The 19,035-nt window shown below is 47.8% G+C and overlaps 1 protein-coding gene across 1 annotated transcript in view; it reads left to right on the top strand.

The window, feature by feature from the left end:
- LOC114581886 (polyunsaturated fatty acid lipoxygenase ALOX15B-like) overlaps positions 1 to 19,035 on the top strand; it is a 43,282-nt gene that overhangs the window by 5,258 nt on the left and 18,989 nt on the right. Inside the window, exons 3-8 of the mRNA XM_028702583.2 lie at positions 710 to 870; positions 2,734 to 2,952; positions 6,024 to 6,228; positions 12,311 to 12,395; positions 14,945 to 15,067; positions 18,573 to 18,676. Of these exons, the coding sequence (XP_028558416.2) occupies positions 710 to 870; positions 2,734 to 2,952; positions 6,024 to 6,228; positions 12,311 to 12,395; positions 14,945 to 15,067; positions 18,573 to 18,676 (897 nt within the window). The remainder of the gene's footprint in view (positions 1 to 709; positions 871 to 2,733; positions 2,953 to 6,023; positions 6,229 to 12,310; positions 12,396 to 14,944; positions 15,068 to 18,572; positions 18,677 to 19,035) is intronic.

Here is a 19,035-nt window from a genome sequence, read left to right as displayed (position 1 = left end):
TCACAGAAAAGGTGGTCTACAACAGAAATTTGAGTGTTGCTGTTTTTCCTGTCTGCTAGGTTATCTGATAATGCCTTATCTGATTGCCTTTCCTGGTAGTCTGCCCATTCCTTTGAAATGATAATTACAGTGGTACCTCGGGTTACAGATGCTTCAGGTTACAGACACTTCAGGTTACAGACTCCGCTAACCCAGAAATAGTACCTCGGGTTAAGAACTTTGCTTCAGGATGAGAACAGAAATCGTGCTCCGGCAGCAGCAAGAGGCCCCGTTAGCTAAAGTGGTGCTTCAGGTTAAGGACAGTTTCAGGTTAAGAACGGACCTCCAGAACGAATTTTCACCTCCTCCCTCCTTGCAGAGAACCATTTGGTCAGTTTGGGAGTCAAAATGGTTTCAGGGCTGTTTTCCTGTGCTGCTTCAGACATGCGGTCCACACATCTATGTACGTGCTTGGCTGGCACATCTATGAACATTTATTATATATATCTAAGACCTTAAATTTCTTATAATCCTGGGCCACGGTGTCAGGATGGCAGCTGCCTGCCTGGAGGTTGCTCATTTGCAAACATTTGGCCCCGTGTTCCGTGGAGCATTCCAGGGCCTCTTCTCCTCTCCTGCCCTGAATCAATAAATCCAGTGTCTGCCTGAAGCGAGAAATGGCCAGCAAGCTGCCAAGGAGATTTAAACAAACATTTTCCTGTCTCCGTAGCTTACGATGCCGCCCGGTGGGAAATGGAGGCTTTCTTGAGGAGGAGGAGGCCTCTGAATGGGGCCCGCCGATGTTCTGGATTCCCTGCTGGCTTTCTGGGGGCCCAAGGAAGGGCCCCCGCTCCCCTGGAGAATCGCACCCATCTCCAGAAAGAGCTGCAGGTAACTCTTCCGTCCTTTCAGCCGAAAGCAGGATCTTCAAATTTGGGCAGCTGCTGTGGGAGACTTCTGGGATGTGCCGTTTTGGCCGTCAGTCTAATCCCACAGTCTTAGGGGGGGGTGCTGCGTCTGACCCCCGCATGTGGCTGTGCAGCCTCCTTCAAAGAGGATACAGTGGCACCTCGGGTTACATACGCTTCAGGTTACAGACGCTTCAGGTTACAGACTCCACTAACCCAGAAATATTACCTCGGGTTCAGAACTTTGCTTCAGGATGAGAACGGAAATTGCGCGGGAGGCCCCATTAGCTAAAGTGGTGCTTCAGGTTAAGAACAGTTTCAGGTTAAGTACGGACCTCCAGAACGAATTAAGTTCTTAACCCGAGGTACCACTTTAGTCCTCTATTTCAAAGGCATCAGAAGACAGGCCACCGTTGGAAAGCTGTCTGATCCGCCAGATCCGTTTTGAAGATAATGAATATCACTAATCATTAGAAACTTCCTTGTACAGGCGTACCTTGGAAGACAAACAGCTCAGTTCTCGGACGTTTTGGCTCCCGAGCGCCGCAAACCTGAAAGTGACTGTTCCGGTTGGCGAACTATTTTTGGAAGCCGAACGTCCGACGGGGCTTCCGATTGGCTGCAGGAGCTTCGGGCAGCTAACCGGAAGCCGCGCTTTGGTTTTGGAAGTTTGGAACGGATTCTGTTTGACTTCTGAGGTACGACTATACAGGACTGCCTTCGGATGCCTCCTAAAAGTCAAATAGTGATCTCCTTGGCATCTGAAGGGAGGGCGTTCCACAGGTCGGGCGCCACCACCGAGAAGGCCCTCTGCCTGGTTCCCTGCAACCTCACCTCGCAGGGAGGGAACAGCCAGAAGACCCTCGGAGCTGGACCTCAGGGCTGAATGATGGGGGTGGAGATGCTCTTTTCAGTATATAGGGCCGAAGCCCTTTAGGGTTTTAAAGATCAGCACCATAAACCCTCAGACGTAGAGGATGGGTGGGTTGGCCATAAAGCTCTGTCTCGCAAATAGAAGCTTCTAGAGAACTTGTGCCTCAGGCTAAAGAATTTGCAGCACCCAGCTGTCTTCATCCTGTCCTGGTTTGCACCACCCCATTAAGGAATGTTAAGCTCAAACTGGTTTCACGTGTGACCCTTTGTCAGCAGGGGCTGGACCATTAGAGAAACGAGGCTATGATCCAGCCTGCCTTCTTACAACCAGCTTCCTCCAGCCTTAGTCTTTTCGTTGCTCCTTGGGGAGGAAGAGGACAAAGTCGAATCTAGACTTAGTTGGCTCCACCGGCCGTTGCCTCTGGCTCCCCCTACTGTTGGCTCCCTGCCTCCTGCCCAGCCATCCCCATGGGAGTTAAAGGTAAAGGGACCCCTGACCATTAGGTCCAGTCGTGACTGACTCTGGGGTTGCGGCACTCATCTCGCTTTACTGGCCGAGGGAGCCGGCGTACAGCTTCTGGGTCATGTGTCCAGCATGACTAAGCCGCTTCTGGTGAACCAGAGCAGCGCACGGAAACGCCGTTTACCTTCCTGCTGGAGTGGTACCTATTTATCTACTTGCACTTTGACGTGCTTTCGAACTGCTAGGTTGGCAGGAGCAGGGACCGAGCAACAGGAGCTCACCCTGTCGCGGGGATTCGAACCGCCGACCTTCTGATCGGCAAGTCCTAGGCTCTGTGGTTTAGCCCACAGCGCCACCCGCGGCCCCCTCTATTTCTTCACCCTTGCTGATAACCTCTGGCCCGCATGACGCAGAGGGGCTATCTCTGGCAGATCTACTGCAGCCACCTCCCAGTTTCCAAGCATCTTGTTCGTCCACTCCCTCATACCTCCCTCTGGACTTTACCTTTAGCCCACGAAGGATCAAGAGGAGAGCAACTGCAGGAGACGGCCGGCCGAGTCCAGCAGCGAAGAAGGAACCCTAATGGCTTCGTACAAGGTCCAAGTGGCAACCGGGACGTTCTGGGGCTCGGGGACCTTCGACACCGTCTCCATCACCCTGGTGGGCTCCAGGGGCAGCACCCCCAAACAGACGCTGAACAACACGGGAAAGGACTTCGCCCCCGGAGCGGTGAGAGGATCTTCAGAGGTGGACTTTGGGGTGGGGGGAGGCAGGGACTTTGGGGGGCCTGAGGAGGTCGTCTCTCCACTGCAATTCTTTTTATATACGTAAATAATTTTTATCAGCTTTCCATTTAACAATATATAACCACATCATTATTATCTGAAGGAGCGTCTCCGCCCCCATCGTTCTGCCCGGACACTGAGGTCCAGCTCTGAGGGCCTTCTGGCGGTTCCCTCACTGCGAGAAGCCAAGTTACAGGGAATTGGGCAGAGGGCCTTCTCGGTGGTGGCACCCGCCCAGTGGAACTCCCTCCCACCAGATGTCAAAAACAACTACCAGACTTTTAGAAGACATCTGAAGGCAGCCCTGTCTAGGGAAGCTTTTAATGTTTAATAGGTTATTGTATTTTAATGTTCTGTTGGAAGCTGCCCAGAGTGGCTGGGGAAATCCAGCCAGATGGGCGGGGTATAAATAATACAACATCATCATCATCATCATCATTATTATTATTATTATTATTATTATTATTATTATTATTATTATTTGCTTTACCTCTCTAGCTCTCTAGAGCAGGAGTTGGCAATGTTTACCTCGCCTGGGCTGGCTCACTCCAGTAGAGATCCCTCTGTAGATTGTGCCCGCGATTTTCTGCGTCTGCGCAGATGCGATTTCCAGCACTGCAGAAGCAAATCCCCGCGGGGACTCGCTGAGCAGGCGGCTCAGTTTGGGGGCAGCTTGTGGGCCAGTTAAACGACCCCTGTGGGTCGCTTGTGGCCCTTGGGCCTTAGGTTGCCGACCCCTGCGTTAGAGCCTGTCCACTTCCTTTCCTCCCGCCTCATAGATTTCAGAATTAACCTTTATATCATAGCATTCTATACGCTATTCTATACGCAATTCTAATTACACTGATTACGAAATACCTCAGAATTTAAATAAATATAAAAAGGAAGAAAATTTCTCATTACAGGTCTCCAGACAACCCTGCTAGTGATGTTAATTGCTTACAATGTTCTTTCGAATATTGTATAAATTTACTCCAGTCCTTTTGGAATACTTGATCATGCCAGTTTCGGATTTTTCCTGTCAAATTTGCCAGTTCTGCAAAGTCCATTATCTTCATCTGCCACTCCGCTTTCGTTGGTCCTTCTTATTGTTTCCATTTAGAATTCCACCTTTCAGTCCTTTCCTTTCTTTTTTCTCTGCCCATTTTTAGCGATATAATACAGTCCAATAATCAACTGCTACGTTATTTAAAATCCCTCTCTTTTAACTCTCAATTCCCCCCATTGCTGTTTGAGTCAGTGGGACAGATGTAGCAACGGCAGTACTTTCTTTAAAATCTCCTTTTTCCACTGAGCCTTGTGCCTTTTCTTCTGCGCAGCAGTCATGTACAGTGAGAGTAATTCCCACGGTTGTCCTATCTGGCCCCCTGGGGTCTAATCTCCAATATCTAGTTGGCAGGCTTTAGTCTGATATATCCCCCATAGTTCAAAAGCCGATTAGCAAAAGTTAGGGGCTAAAACAAGCTGGAAACTTTACTGCTGCTCGAAGGCTTCTGGTTTTTTAACAAAAGTATTTTTGAACATTTTCTTTAACTCATTATCTATCATTTCCCAAAAACCCGTTACCTCTTTACAAGTCCACCACATGCGGTAAAAGATACCTTCCTTTCCTTTGCATTTCATACAATCCTTAGTTCCTGCCCTATACAGTGGTGCCTCGCAAGACGAAATTAATTCGTTCCACGAGTTTTGTCGTCTTGCGATTTTTTTCGTCTTGCGAAGCACGGTATCGGGAAAGTTTTGGAAAAGCTTCAAAAATCACCAAAGTCTTCAAAAACCTCAAAAAAGGCTACCACACTGCGTGCTATGAGTTGCTCCTCGAAGTCAAGTCGCAACTGTATTAATGTAGTTAAGAAAAAGGAAACAAACTTGCAAGACGTTTCCGTCTTGCGAAGCAAGCCCATAGTGAAAATTGTCTTGTGAAGTAGCTCAAAAAGCAAAAAACCCTTTCGTCTTGCGAGTTTTCCGTCTTGCGAGGCATTCGTCTTGCGAGGTACCACTGTACATTTTAGCAAGTTTTGATGGTGTTAAATACCATCTGTACATCATTCCCATGACATTTTATTTAAGTGCACTACATGCAGTAAACACCTTCCTTCCACAACCTCCCCCAAGATTCTAGCTGAATATTATATCCAAAATCTTTAGCCCGTTGTATCATCACCCCTTTAACCTCTTCATCTTTAGTATGCCTTACCAATAATAGTTTATACTATAGTTTAATGATAGTTTAAATGCAAGATGTATAAAACGTCTACACTGTAATTCTTGACTTGCAAAGGAGCAGGAGCCTAGCTGTCAACGTTTCCCTTTTTTTAAGGGAAATTCCCTTTTTCCGAATAGGATTCCTCGCAAGAAAAGGGAAAAGTTGACAGCTATGAGCCTTGACTCTTCCTGCCTCTCAGTTCACATTCCATGGAAACGATGCCTTATGAGGAACGGTTAAGGGAGCTGGGCATGTTTAGCCTGGAGAAGAGGAGGTTAAGGGGTGATATGATAGCCATGTTCAAATATATAAAAGGATGTCACATAGAGGAGGGAGAAAGGTTGTTTTCTGCTGCTCCAGAGAAGTGGACACACAGCAATGGATCCAAACTACAAGAAAGAAGATTCCACCTAAATATTAGGAAGAACTTCCTGACAGTAAGAGCTGTTCGACAGTGGAATTTGCTGCCAAGGAGTGTGGTGGAGTCTCCTTCTTTGGAGGTCTTTAAGCAGAGGCTTGACAACCATATGTCAGGAGTGCTCTGATGGTGTTTCCTGCTTGGCAGGGGGTTGGACTCGATGGCCCTTGTGGTCTCTTCCAACTCTATGATTCTATGATTCTATGTGAGGTGTTCGGCTGGAGGGGCTTGCTTTGACTAAAACAGCTCCACGGCCAAAATTGAGGGAGGCCACATGGGCCAAAAATAGGCCCACGGACCAGAGCTGCTTTAACAGATCCATGATCAAACAGGTGAAGTTCTGCTTTCTGGTCTCGTGGCGAATCAGCGGCTGTCCCTTTTCTTTCCGCAGGTGGATGAATACAAGGTGCCCAGTGATGAGGAGCTGGGCCCGATTCTGCTGATCCAGCTCCACAAGGAACCCTACCTCTTCTTCCCCGAGGATAGCTGGTACTGCAACTTTGTCCAGCTCGTCACCCCACAGGGAGAGACGTACTGCTTCCCTTGCTACCAGTGGATCGAGGGGTACACGACCCTGGAGCTGAGAGAAGGGACAGGTGAGGTGCTGGTAGCATCCCTGCAGAGAAGCCCTTCGCTGGGACGGCGACGCAGGGCCAACTCTCCCAGGTCACCAAGTCCCTTCTGCCGGGAATCACAGAGATAGTGTCATCATCCCACCCCATTGGTTAATAATAATAATAATAATAATAATAATAATAATAATAATAATAATTTATTTATACCCCGCCCATCTGGCTGGGTTTCCCCAGCCATATCTATTAAACATTAAAAGCTTCCCTAAACAGGGCCGCCTTCAAATGCCTTCTAAAAGTCAGATAGTTGTTTATTTCCTTGACATCTGATGGGAGGGTGTTCCACTAGGCGGGCGCCACCACCCAGAAGGCCCTCTGCCTGGTTCCCTGTAGCTTCACTTCTCGCAGGGAGGGAACCGCCAGAAGGCCCTCGGAGCTGGACCTCAGTGTCCGGGCAGAACGATGGGGGTGGAGATGCTCCTTCAGGTCTACTGGGCCTTTGAGGCCGTTTCGGGCTTTCAAGGTCAGCAACAACACTTTGACTTGTGCTCGGAAACGTACTGGGAGCCAATGAAGGTCTTTCAGGACCGGTGTTATGTGGTCTCGGCGGCCACTCCCAGTCACCAGTCTAGCTGCCACATTCTGGATTAGTTGTCGTTTCCGGGTCACCTTCAACGGTAGCCCCAAGTAGAGAGCATTGCAGTAGATAACTAGAGCATGCACCACTCTGGCCAGACAGTCTGCGGGCAGGGAGGGTCTCATCCTGCATACCAGATGGAGCTGATAAACAGCTGCCCTGGACGCAGAATTGACCTGCGCCTCCATGGACAGCTGTGAGTCCAGAATATGTATCGTATGTGAACTCTTGGAGGTGGCTGGCATCTGTCGGGCCACTTCCCTCCAGAAAATAATTCCAGACTGTGGCCCCAAAGACAGTGCTGGGGGGGCTGGGGGCATTTGAGCTCCTGGGAAGGTTCGTAACTCAGAGGAAGAGTATTGCTTTGCATACAGAAGGTCTGAAATCCAGCCACCGAGACGCCAAATATTGGGAGGGGTCAAACCCTATAAAAACCCCTAAGTCTGTTGTAAATACAGTGGTACCTTGGTTTACGAACTTAATCCGTTCCAGAAGTCTGTTCTTAAACCAAAGCATTCTTAAACCAGGTTTGTCTTCCTGATTTGATCCTGCCTTGTCATACGGGGCTGCAGTTGGAGATCTGGATCTATGCATTTAAATGAGCCTCCCACCTTCCTCTTATCCACTAGGCAGTTAGGGGATATGGGCCACAAATGTAATCCCGCCGACGTCTCATTGTGTTCGTTCTTCTTGACCAGTCTGCTTCTGAGTATGTCTAGTCTATCCAAGATTTCGATTTGAGCTGAGGGCTGCAATGACCTGAAACGGTTTATTAAGGCGTATTCTTCCACAGAAAGGAAGTCCTCGCTGTCTCTTGTTGTTGTTGTTTAGTCGTTTAGTCGTGTCCGACTCTTCGTGACCCCCTGGACCAGAGCACGCCAGGCACTTCTGTCTTCCACTGCCTCCCGCAGTTTGGTCAGACTCATGTGGTAGCTTCGAGAACACTGTCCAACCATCTCGTCCTCTGTTGTCCCCTTCTCCTTGGGCCCTCCATCTTTCCCAACATCAGGGTCTTTCCCAGGGAGTCTTCTCTTCTCATGAGGTGGCCAAAGTCTTGGAGCCTCAGCTTCAGGATCTGTCCTTCCAGTGAGCACTCAGGGCTGATTTCCTTCAGAATGGAGAGGTTTGATCTTCTTGCAGTCCATGGGACTCTCAAGAGTCTCCCCCAGGACCATAATTCAAAAGCATCCATTCTTCGACGATCAGCCTCCTTTATGGTCCAGCTCTCACTTCAAAAGAAACAAAATAAAAGAGACAAAAGGCTGTCTCTTGTAGGAGGCTGAATATCAAGGCGGGATGTATCTTTCATTTTTAAAATTGATGGGTCTTGTTTGTGATGGTCCAGCTGACTCATTTGGGATCTGTTTTGTAGTTCAGGTTTTTTTCCTTTTTGATCCTCTGTTCCTAGCATCCTATCACCCCTGGGAGCCACAAGGGGAGCTATTGGTCTTAAACCATGGTGAAGTGAAGGCATGAGGTGGGAGTTGGTAATGCAGGTGAGCTGTGCACAGGCAAGCTGCCAGCTAGCTCTGCTGAGGATCTTTTTATTAGCACAATATGCAAAACCAGTCAGATACATTTTGGACTGTGACCTTGACATATCTTCCAGTCCCGAGATCAAGGGGTGGTACAAAGTTATTCTGGCACCTGTTTCCCCCGCGTCACTCTCCTCTTGCACAATGTATGACGAAGCAGACAAATGTCACAGACAGGGCACGGCAGACCACTGAGAGCAAAGGTTAGATAGAGGGCATGATGTTCAGACAGCTGTGGCTTTGTCTGTGGGTGGAAATGTGCTCCACACCCAGTGGTCATTCCTTCACCAAGGCGTGCTTTCCCATAGCAGTGGGGGACTCAATTTACAAAAATTTACAACAGGAAGCGGAACATGTTCTTATTCCAAGGCAAAGCTCGCAAACCAAAACACCTCCTTCCGGGTTTACAGCATTCTTAATCCAAGTTGTTCATAAACTAAGCTGTTCTTAAACCAAGGTACCACTATAAAACTCAGGACCTGGGAGGAGATGAAGTCTGGCCATTTATTGATCCGTCAGGGTATGTTCTGCCAAGTCCCGACCCCCTCCTCATGGCAAGAGGGGGTATTTATAACTTTTTTACAAAGCATTCTAATTTCATCCAGTCATGTACATCATTGCCTCATTCAAATTGTTAGATGCGTTTCAGGTTAGTACGCTTGCGCAATGAGCACCGGCTGTTTCTGCTGACGCAGCTTTGATTCCCACCCATGGCCTCCGCACTGTTGCAAAAGCCCCTGTGGTTTATGGGAACCTGCGTTCCGTGTAGCCATTTGCGTTCTGTTGTGTGCTGTGTTCCTTCTTGTAGCAACTTACGTTCTAGCTTTGTGCTATATATTGTGATTTACGTATTAGCTGTATTTCTGCCCCGAACTTGCAGAATCAACAGTTTCCTTAAGGCAGCAGTTTCTTAAAGCCACTACCATAATTTCCCTATTAGCCGCACACTCAGGGTTTCACAGGGGTACACATATTGTGGCCCTTTGTGCCACCCCCACACCGGTAGGGCTGGGAATGTCCCCCCGCCTAAAACCTTGGGGAACGAAGTTTGCTGGGCTGTGTTGTTGACAGTACTGAGCGAGACAGAGCGATGGTTTTGACCAATGCCAGATTTACATATAAGCTAAACAAGCTATAGCTTAGGCCCCACTCTCTTGGGGGCCCCAAAAAATTAAAGGAAAAAAAAACCTGGATGTACATTTCCAAAATATAAGATAAAAAGCAAATAAAATAAAACCTACATACAGCAACAGTGTTTTGTGTTGTGTAGGCTCCTATGATGTAAGTCATGGGCCCCGCCTGCTAGCCTGCTCCTTAAAAAGTCACTGGTTTGCTCCTTTCTATATAGAGGGTGCCTACATTCTGCATGGACTGGTTGCAGGGCAACATGGGCAAATGGCTTGAGATCCCCTTTAGGTCCATCAATTACCATATAGCATATATTCAATAACAACAACAAAAAAGCGACAATTTGTTGTTGACAAAGGACAGCTGGACATATAAAGGGCCCCATTACCTTCAGTAGCTTAGGGCCTCATCAAACCTAAATCCAGCCCTGGTCTTGACTTGGTACAAGGGAGTTTCCAGTTGTTTCTGCGCACCGTTCACATTTCCCATGATGCCATGGGGTGAGAGAGGGACTCGGGGGCAAAATTAAAAGGGCGGCAAGACCCGGGTCCGCTCAGAATGACACCTGTCTTGCCCAGTGCAAGGTGGTTCTTTTAAAATTAGATTCAGAAGTACAGAGGTACCTCGGAACTCGAACGTAATCCGTTCTGGATGACCGTTTGACTTCTGAAACGTTCGACTTCCGAGGCACGGCTTGACAGCTAGGTTTTTGAACAGCGGAAGCCGCATTGGACGTTTGTGTTCCGATGAATTTTCAAAAACCGGAGCACTTCCATCCGGGTTTTCGGCGTCTGAGAACAGAGCCATTCGAATTCCGAGGTACCACTGTCATACAAAACACAAGCGAGCGAGAAGATACAAGATTTTATTCTAAACAGCAAGCAATATACTCATACCAAGCAAGCACTTCAACCCGCCACTTGGAAGCTCTCAAGAAGCGGCAAAGTGACTCCCCCAGGTAGCCTCAGTTTGCACGGCCCCACGGCCCATCAGTCCGTACACAAGCTTCGCAAAAACTTGGCCCGCAACCGATTATTTATAGATTGCTAGCCTGTGTGGCTTGCCTGACTGGTTGCATGCAATTACTGGCTATGTTGTTGTTGTTGTTTAGTCGTTTAGTCGTGTCCGACTCTTCGTGACCCCATGGACCAGAGCACGCCAGGCACCTCTGTCCTCCACTACTTCCCGCAGTTTGGTCAAACTCATGCTGGTAACCTCGAAAACACTATCCAACCATCTCGTCCTCCGTCGTCCCCTTCTCCTTGTGCCCTCCATCTTTCCCAGCATCAGTGTCTTCTCCAGGGAGTCTTCTCTTCTCATGAGGTGGCCAAAGTACTGGAGCCTCAGCTTCACGATCTGTCCTTCCAGTGAGCACTCAGGGCTGATTTCCTTAAGAATGGATGCGTTTGATCTTCTTGCAGTCCATGGGACTCTCAAGAGTCTTCTCCAGCACCATAATTATTAGCCAGCCCCTCCCAATGCCTCACTTTCTAACTCCTCGGGGACGAGGTCCCTTTGGCGCCCCTAATAAAATATTTCAGAAAATATTTCAAAAGTTGATGGGCTTTGCCATTCAAATGGTGTGTATGTTCTATATCATGGGATTATGTGGGGCAGGGCTTACCTGCTCCCCCCCTCCAATATTTTATTGAAGCTGGCACCCCTGCCAACTTTTCCAGAACCACCCTGTGAACATGTTTTGCATATCAATTCTGAATTTTCCGTTGCTGTAACCTGCTCTGGGACCTGTTGGCGAAGGGCGGGTCAGAATTTTAATACTCATAGTCAAATGAGGCTGTCGCTGCTCGGAGCCACCTCAGACTTATTCATTCGTAGCTCCCCGTTCTTCCACAGCGGTGTACCTGGCTCTCTCTTCCCCCACCTGTTTTTATCTACACAACAACCCTTTGAGGCAGGCTTAGGCCAAGAGAGGGTGTTTGGCCTGCGATAGGAATTTTGAGGTCTTAGATATATGGTTATGTTCATAACCGCACATACATAGATCAGCACAGGAAGACTGACCTGAAGCCATTTTGATTCCTAAACTGAGCAAATGTTTTCCCTGCAAGGTCAAACTGGAAAAGCCTCCCCATGGTCTCTTTCCTCACAAATCCCATCTTAAGGACACATTTAAGATATGAATAGGGTGTGAGCCTGTGACATGGCCCAGACACTAAGTATTTATCACTACAAAAGAACGGCCAGGCTCCCCAGGCAATCCAATCAAGTAACCTGCCAGACAGGAGATAAAACAACGGACAGGAGAAAAACAATATTCAAATTTCTGTTTTAGACCGCCTTTTCTGTGATGCAGGTATGATGTATCTGAGGGGTGGTCTTAGGTTACACCCCTTCTGTGATGTATGTATGATGTTTCTGGGGGTGGGCTTGATCTACAGGAGGGGAATTTCAAAAGTCTTTATAAGGCCTTGCACACCATTTTTCTGGGTTCCTCCTCCTTTCCTGCGTGTGATGGGAGCACCCTGTTGCAACAGATCAATAAAGATCAAGCTTACTAGCAGCTTTGCTTCTCAATATTCTCTGCTTGGCCTCTTATTCTCTCCTACCAATAGGGAACCTATGTAAGGACTCTATATGGGCTCTTGGATACCCCATAAGGGGAAAGGGCAGTTTTTGTTTACAACAGACCCAAGGCAGCCCAGTGAACTTTATGGCTGAGCGGGGATTTGAACCCTGACCTCGCAGGCCCTTGTCTGCTAAGCCACCCTCTCCAGTGGAAAGTTTTCATGTGTCAAATGCAAATGTCTTTTTAAACAACAGCGCTCCGTTTCTTCTCTCCTTCCAGCCAAACTGGTTTGTGACGATGACGGAAACCAGTTGCTTTTGCACCACCGGGCAGAGGAGGTGAAGGCGAGACAGGAGGCGTACAGGTGAGGAGATCTTGCCTTCAGAGCTGTACCTCAGCAGGCACAGCACCTCTTTTGGGTGCAGAAGGTGCCTGGTTCGATCCCCAGGTGGAGCTGGAAGAGATACTGTATTTTTCGCTCTATAAGATGCACCAGACCACAAGACGCACCTAGTTTTTGGAGGAGGAAAACAAGAAAAAAAAATATTCTGAATCTCAGAAGCCAGAACAGCAAGAGGGATCGCTGCGCAGTGAAAGCAGCAATCCCTCTTGCTGTTCTGGCTTCTGGGATAGCTGCGCAGCCTGCATTCGCTCCATAAGACGCACACACATTTCCCCTTACTTTTTAGGAGGGAAAAAGTGAGTCTTATAGAGCAAGAAATACAGTACCTCGGAAAGCCTCTGCTGCCAGCCAGTGTGGGCAAAATTGAGTTCAATGCACCAATGACCCAACTCTCTAGAGAGCAGCTTCTCCTAAATATTTATTTCGTTTTTAAAAAAATATTTTTTATTGGTTTTTCCATATATACATCCTCTAACAATATTTCTCTAACAATTTTCCATATCTCCCCCCCTGGACTTCCCTCGTATTCCCATTTTGTTTTATTTCCATATTACTCACCCTGCGTGTTGTTTCCCAAAATGTTCCCAATACATACAGTCTTACTTTTTGTTATATACAATTGTGTATGTTTATTCAAACCCTGCCAATGAGTCCAATTCTTTATGTTGCCTCCTCATATATGTTGCAAATGGTTCCCATTCTCTCTTAAAGTCTTTGCTATCCTTTTCGTGTAATTTATCTGTTCATTTTGCCGGTTCTGCATGTTCCGTAAGTTTCCCTTGCCATTGTTTTTTCGTTGGTATTTCTTCTATCTTCCAAGCTTGTGCTAATATACTGGTAATTCTTGCTGCTGTTGTTGCATACATAAATGCTTCTCCTAAATACTTGTATCCACTTCACTTCCCTTCTCCTGACATGCAATGAGTCATTCGGTGCTGCTGCATGTCAGCCAATATCAGTGGAATTATTTCCCAATGAAATAGTCTTTCAGCAAACCCGGCGGAACAAAACGTGCTTGCCTACACTTCGTTTGGCGTTCTCCAAATATCACCACCCTCATAATTTAATTTGTATGACCCCTTTCCATAGCAAAAGCCAAGCCTGAGGTGGTTTACAACATGAAGAGGCCTACATCATTACAAAAATAACCAAAGGAGCCACGAACGATAAATAAAACATGTCAAAAAGCACACAGCCGCCGTTGAACAATTCCCACATAAATCATTATAAGACTAAAGATACAGTGGTACCTCGGGTTACATATGCTTTAAGTTACATACGCTTCAGGTTACAGACTCTTCTAACCCAGAAATAGTGCTTCAGGTTAAGAACTTTACCTCAGGATGAGAACAGGAATTGCACAGCGGCAGCAGGAGGCCCCATTAGCTAAAGTGGTGCTTCAGGTTAAGAACAGTTTCAGGTTAAGTACAGACCTCCGGAACGAATTAAGTACTTAACCTGAGGTAAAAGGTAAAGGTACCCCTGCCCGTACAGGCCAGTCTTGACAGACTCTGGGGTTGTGCGCCCATCTCACTCTAGAGGCCGGGAGCCAGTGCTGTCCGCAGACACTTCCGGGTCACGTGGCCAGCGTGACGAAGCTGCTCCGGCGAACCAGCGCAGCACATGGAAACACCGTTTACCTTCCCGCTGGAGTGGTACCTATTTATCTACTTGCACCCGGAGGTGCTTCCGAACTGCTAGGTTGGCAGGCGCTGGGACCGAGCAGCGGGAGCGCACCCCGCCGCGGGGATTTGAACCGCCGACCTTTCGATCGGCAAGTCCTAGGTGCTGAGGCTTTTACGTATGAGAATCCCCGCACCTATAAATCTAGCATGTCAGGGAGAAGGGTTTTAACCTACCGGTAGTTTACCACCCGCGTCCCTAACCTGAGGTACCACTGTACAAAAATAATAATAATACGGATAACAGCAACAATAAAAACTCTAAACAATCCCCCCACCCCAGAAGGACAGAGTTGAAAGATTTGTTTTTTGTTTTTAAAAGGGGGTGAATTTTGCAATACTAGTCCTTAAACACCTTGATTTAACACTTGTCAAGAGCTAGTCCCCCTCACTGACTTCCAAGGAGCTCACTGAGCCTCCCTGCCCCACCTGGAACAATTTATTCCAGATTGCAGTTTAATAGCTCAAATGATTATGGGGAGCATGAATGCGGGGTGTGTATGTAGAATCCCCGCACCTATAAATCTAGCATGTCAGGGAGAAGGGTTTTAACCTACCAGTAGTTTCGTCTTGCGAGGCACCACTGTAGATTGGAAGTCTAACACAAGGGTGGGGTGAGGGGTGGTGGATGGTGAAGGGAAAAGGAATTATCTGTGGGATTGAGTGTAGGTATGTTTGAACATTGTTAAGGATTGTATGAAATGTATGTTTGTATATTCGCAATATGTGTGTATTAACGCTGAATTATTTTAACAATAAAAACTTTTCAAAAAATAATAATAAAACAAACAAACTTCTCCCCATTGAAATCTTGATTTTAAAAACCAGGTGGGCAGAATTTGCACCAGGGATGCCTCATTGCCTGGCTGTGGAGAACATTGAGGAGCTGAACACCAACGTGAAGTTTTCATTTACCAAGCTCAGCACTTTCCTTCTGCGGTCAAAGCTCACGTGAGTCCTGAAAGCCGAGAAAAGCCAGCATTGATTTTGAATTAATTTTAGAACGTTGTGTTACTTTTATTGTTGTTAGCCACTCTGAGCCCGGCTTCGGCTGGGGAGGGCGGGATATAAAAATAAATAAATATTTTTTTATTTATTTAGCAGTCAGGATCTGACCGGCTCTCTGTCTGTCTTGACTTTTGGGTGTCGAACAAGCTGGTCTGCTCCCTTTTGGGTCCTGAGCTGCGATGCTTTGCCACACACTGGAATCGGTGAACAGGGGTTATCGCAGCCGGTTATTGCAGTTGCTATCGGTCCTTTTGCAACCGAGGCAAGAGCAGGGAGGGGAATTTTTCCGAGCCTGAGGGCCACGTCCAGTCTTCAGCAGCATTCCAAGGGCCGCAGGTCCAGTGGGCGGGCAGGTCCAGAAGTAAAATTGGCGTTGCAGCAACCAATGCGCCTCTCACTTCTTTGCAAAACAGGATAGCGGCTGCAGTCAGAGGCAGAAATGCACCCCGAATTTTCCAGGGCAGTGGCCCTAATAATGTACGCAAACATTAAAAGTGTGCATAAGAATGACTGGCAGTAGCACACACAAAATGCATTATATTGGAGGGAACTGTGTTTTGTTTTAAAAAGAGTGCATTATACATTTAAAAATTGCTTGTTGCGTTTATATTCCACCTTCACCTCCAAGGAGCTCAGAATGGACTGTGTGGTTCTTCTCCCCCTCCTCATCTATGACCCTTATGTTTCCCTCCCCTTATGCTTTTGACTTTTAAAATGAGGCTGCAGTTTAAATTGCATTTTAACCTGTATTTAAATTTTTTATATATATATTATGTTTTTACTGAAATTTTATTGGTGTTAGCCGCCCTGAGCCCGGCTCTGGCCAGGGAGGGCGGGGTATAAATAAATTTATTTTTAAAAAATTATTATTATTGTTATTATTATTAGAGTAGAGCATGCACCGCCAGAGCGGTGCATGCTCTAGTTATCACTCGCTTGGACTACTGCCATGCGCTCTACGTGGGGCTACCTTTGAAGGTGACCCGGAAACTACAACTAATCCAGAATGCGGCAGCTAGACTGGTGACTGAGGGCAGCCACCGAGACCATATAAAACCGTTCTTGAAAGACCTACATTGGCTCCTAGGATGTTTCCGAGCGCAATTCAAAGTGTTGGTGCTGACCTTTAAAGCCCTAAATGGCCTTGGTCCAGTATATATGAAGGAGCGTCTCCACCCCCATCGTTCTGCCTGGACACTGAGGTCCAGCACCGAGGGCCTTCTGGCGGTTCCCTCACTGCGAGAAGCCAAGTTACAGGGAACAAGGCAGAGGGCCTTCTCAGTAGTGGCACCTGCCCTGTGGAACTCCCTCCCACCAGATGTCAAAGAGAAAAATAACTACCAAACTTTTAGAAGACATCTGAAGGCAGCCCTGTTTAGGGAAGCTTTTAATGTTTAATAGGTTATTGTATTTTAGTGTTTTGTTGGAAGCCGCCCAGATGGGCGGGGTTTAAATATATTATTATTATTATTATTATTATTATTATTATTATTATTATTATTATTATTATTATTATTATTTAATTCCCACAGCAACCCTGTGAGGTAGGCTAGGCTGAGAGAGGCAGTGACTGGCCCAAGCTTACACCCAGTGAACTTCACAGCCTTGTAGGGATCCGAACCCTGGTTTCCCAGGTCCTGGTCTTGACACCATTCCACTACACTGAACGTTGAATTTTCTGTTGAATTTTCACGAGAGGAAACCAAAAACGGACAGGCCTTTGAGGGCAGGAGTCCGGGGCCCCACTCAGCAGAATGAAAACAACCCTCCTCCCCCCCCCAAAAAAAATAACACCCGGCAGGGCTGTCTTACCGCATTTTGAAGTCATGTGATAGAATAATGCATGTCGGCCTCTCGTGCATCGAAGAGGGTTGGACTAGATGAGCCCTGGAGGTCCCTTCCAACTCTGCAATTTAAGTCCAAAGTCCGAAAACACTTCACTGGCCGTCACTGTGCAAACAGGCATGCTGTGCCACTTTGCAGGGGAGATTCCTGCCCCAAGGTCTCTTTCACAAGGGGACGTGATCTAAGATAGCAGCCCCCCTTTCCAGTTCAGCCAGCAAGACAGGGTGGTAATCTGCAATGCCGAAAGGAAAGGATTGCCGTTTGACGACCAGCCGCATTCCTAGTAAGCTGATCTCCAGCTGCCCCCATTCCCCTGTTGTTAATTGTTTGCTATGAAGCAGCAAATAATTGCTATGAAGCATGTTAACGGAGAAATCCGAGGGCTCCCTTGGACAAAAAAACAAGGACCCCAGCCAGGAATACCAGAGCAAAACAGCAGCCGGTAGGCTTGGTCTTTATTGAAGGCTGTCGCGACAGGACTCCCACCTGCCACCAGGTGGAACAAGATGGAAGCCCCAAACAAAAGAGAACCCAAACTTTTATTAGCTGCTAATCCCCATGTTGGGACGCGGGTGGTGCTGTGGGTTAAACCACAGGACTTGCCGATCAGAAGGTCGGCGGTTCAAATCCCTGCGACGGGGTGAGCTCCCGTTGCTCGGTCCCTGCTCCTGCCAACCTAGCAGTTTGAAAGCACGTCAAATTGCAAGTAGATAAATAGGTACCACTCCGGCGGGAAGGTAAACGGCGTTTCCGTGCGCTGCTCTGGTTCGCCAGAAGCGGCTTAGTCATGCTGGCCACATGACCCGGAAGCTGTACCCCAGCTCCCTCGGCCAGTAAAGAGAGATGAGCACTGCAACCCCAGAGTCAGCCACGACTGGACCTAACGGTCAGGGATCCCTTTACCTTTACCTAATCCCCATGTTACACCCCCCCCCACACAAACTACATCATGGATACATCATGAAAGGGGAGGTCTGGTGGCAGTAATCTGAGCATCCTGGACCCTGCCCCATGGCTCTCCTTGCCCTCCACCAAACACCCATCAAGTGTAACAAAAAATATCTTTACATTTCCCTGTTTCCCAGCCAAGTCAATCACACCCTTTTGTCTTCATCTGGGTTTGTTATTTCTGGAATGGCTACCTGTCTGGCACTCAGGTATCAGGATGCCAGGGACTATCACTCAGGCAGAGGGGCTGTGGAGGAGCTCAGCTCACATTATATGAATTTCTGAAGTTTTCCCAGTGAGCCAGTACAGAGATACATTGATCAGTGAATTCTTACATTTGGTATCGTGCAGCAAAGGCCCTTTGAATAGATAGGAAGAAACTGTGATGGGGTGTTTTGTGGGGACAAATCTCAAAAGTCACAAAAGTGACTGCGCTGGTTTTGGTAGTGGGCTGCATGTGCATGATATCTGCTGGAGGGGCAACCCCCCCTATACATAAACTCCTGCAACAAGCAGCAGCTGTTAACACTCAGATCCATGGTCCTCAGCTGTCGCCGATTCTTCTCTCCCCCCCCTTCTCCCCACACCACATGGGGTTGGACTAGATGACCCTCCGGTGTCCCTTCCGACTCTTACGATTCTGTGATTCCTTTAGACTGATGGAGGTGAAGCTGAAGGGGTTCATGGACTGCCAGGAGTCTTGGAAGAAAATGGAAGACATCCGGAAGGTTTTCTGGTTCAACAAGACCCCCGTTTCCGGTAGGTGCCTCTTTGCACGTGCACAAGTGCTATCAAATACTACGTTCTTAGAAACGGTCGAAGCCATTTGCCCAGGATAGAACAGGCGCATTTGAAGGAGGAGCAGTTAGGATCTTTGGGACATGGGACTCTGCTGTATACCATGGGTCCCTTTAACTCAATATTGTCAACACTGACTGGCAGCGACACTCCAGGTTTTCAGGCACAGGAAATTCCAGGCCCCTAATGGAGATGCCGTTAAGGGACGCGGGTGGCTCTGTGCGTTAAACCACAGAGCCTAGGACTTGCTGAACAGAAGGTCGGCGGTTCGAATCCCCGCAACAGGGTGAGCTCCCGTTGCTCGGTCCCTGCTCCTGCCA

This window comes from Podarcis muralis, chromosome 13 (assembly GCF_964188315.1).
Source record: "Podarcis muralis chromosome 13, rPodMur119.hap1.1, whole genome shotgun sequence".
Taxonomy (NCBI): domain Eukaryota; kingdom Metazoa; phylum Chordata; class Lepidosauria; order Squamata; family Lacertidae; genus Podarcis; species Podarcis muralis.
Note: the sequence above shows the minus strand (reverse complement) of the source record. Positions and strands in the feature narration are given on the sequence as shown.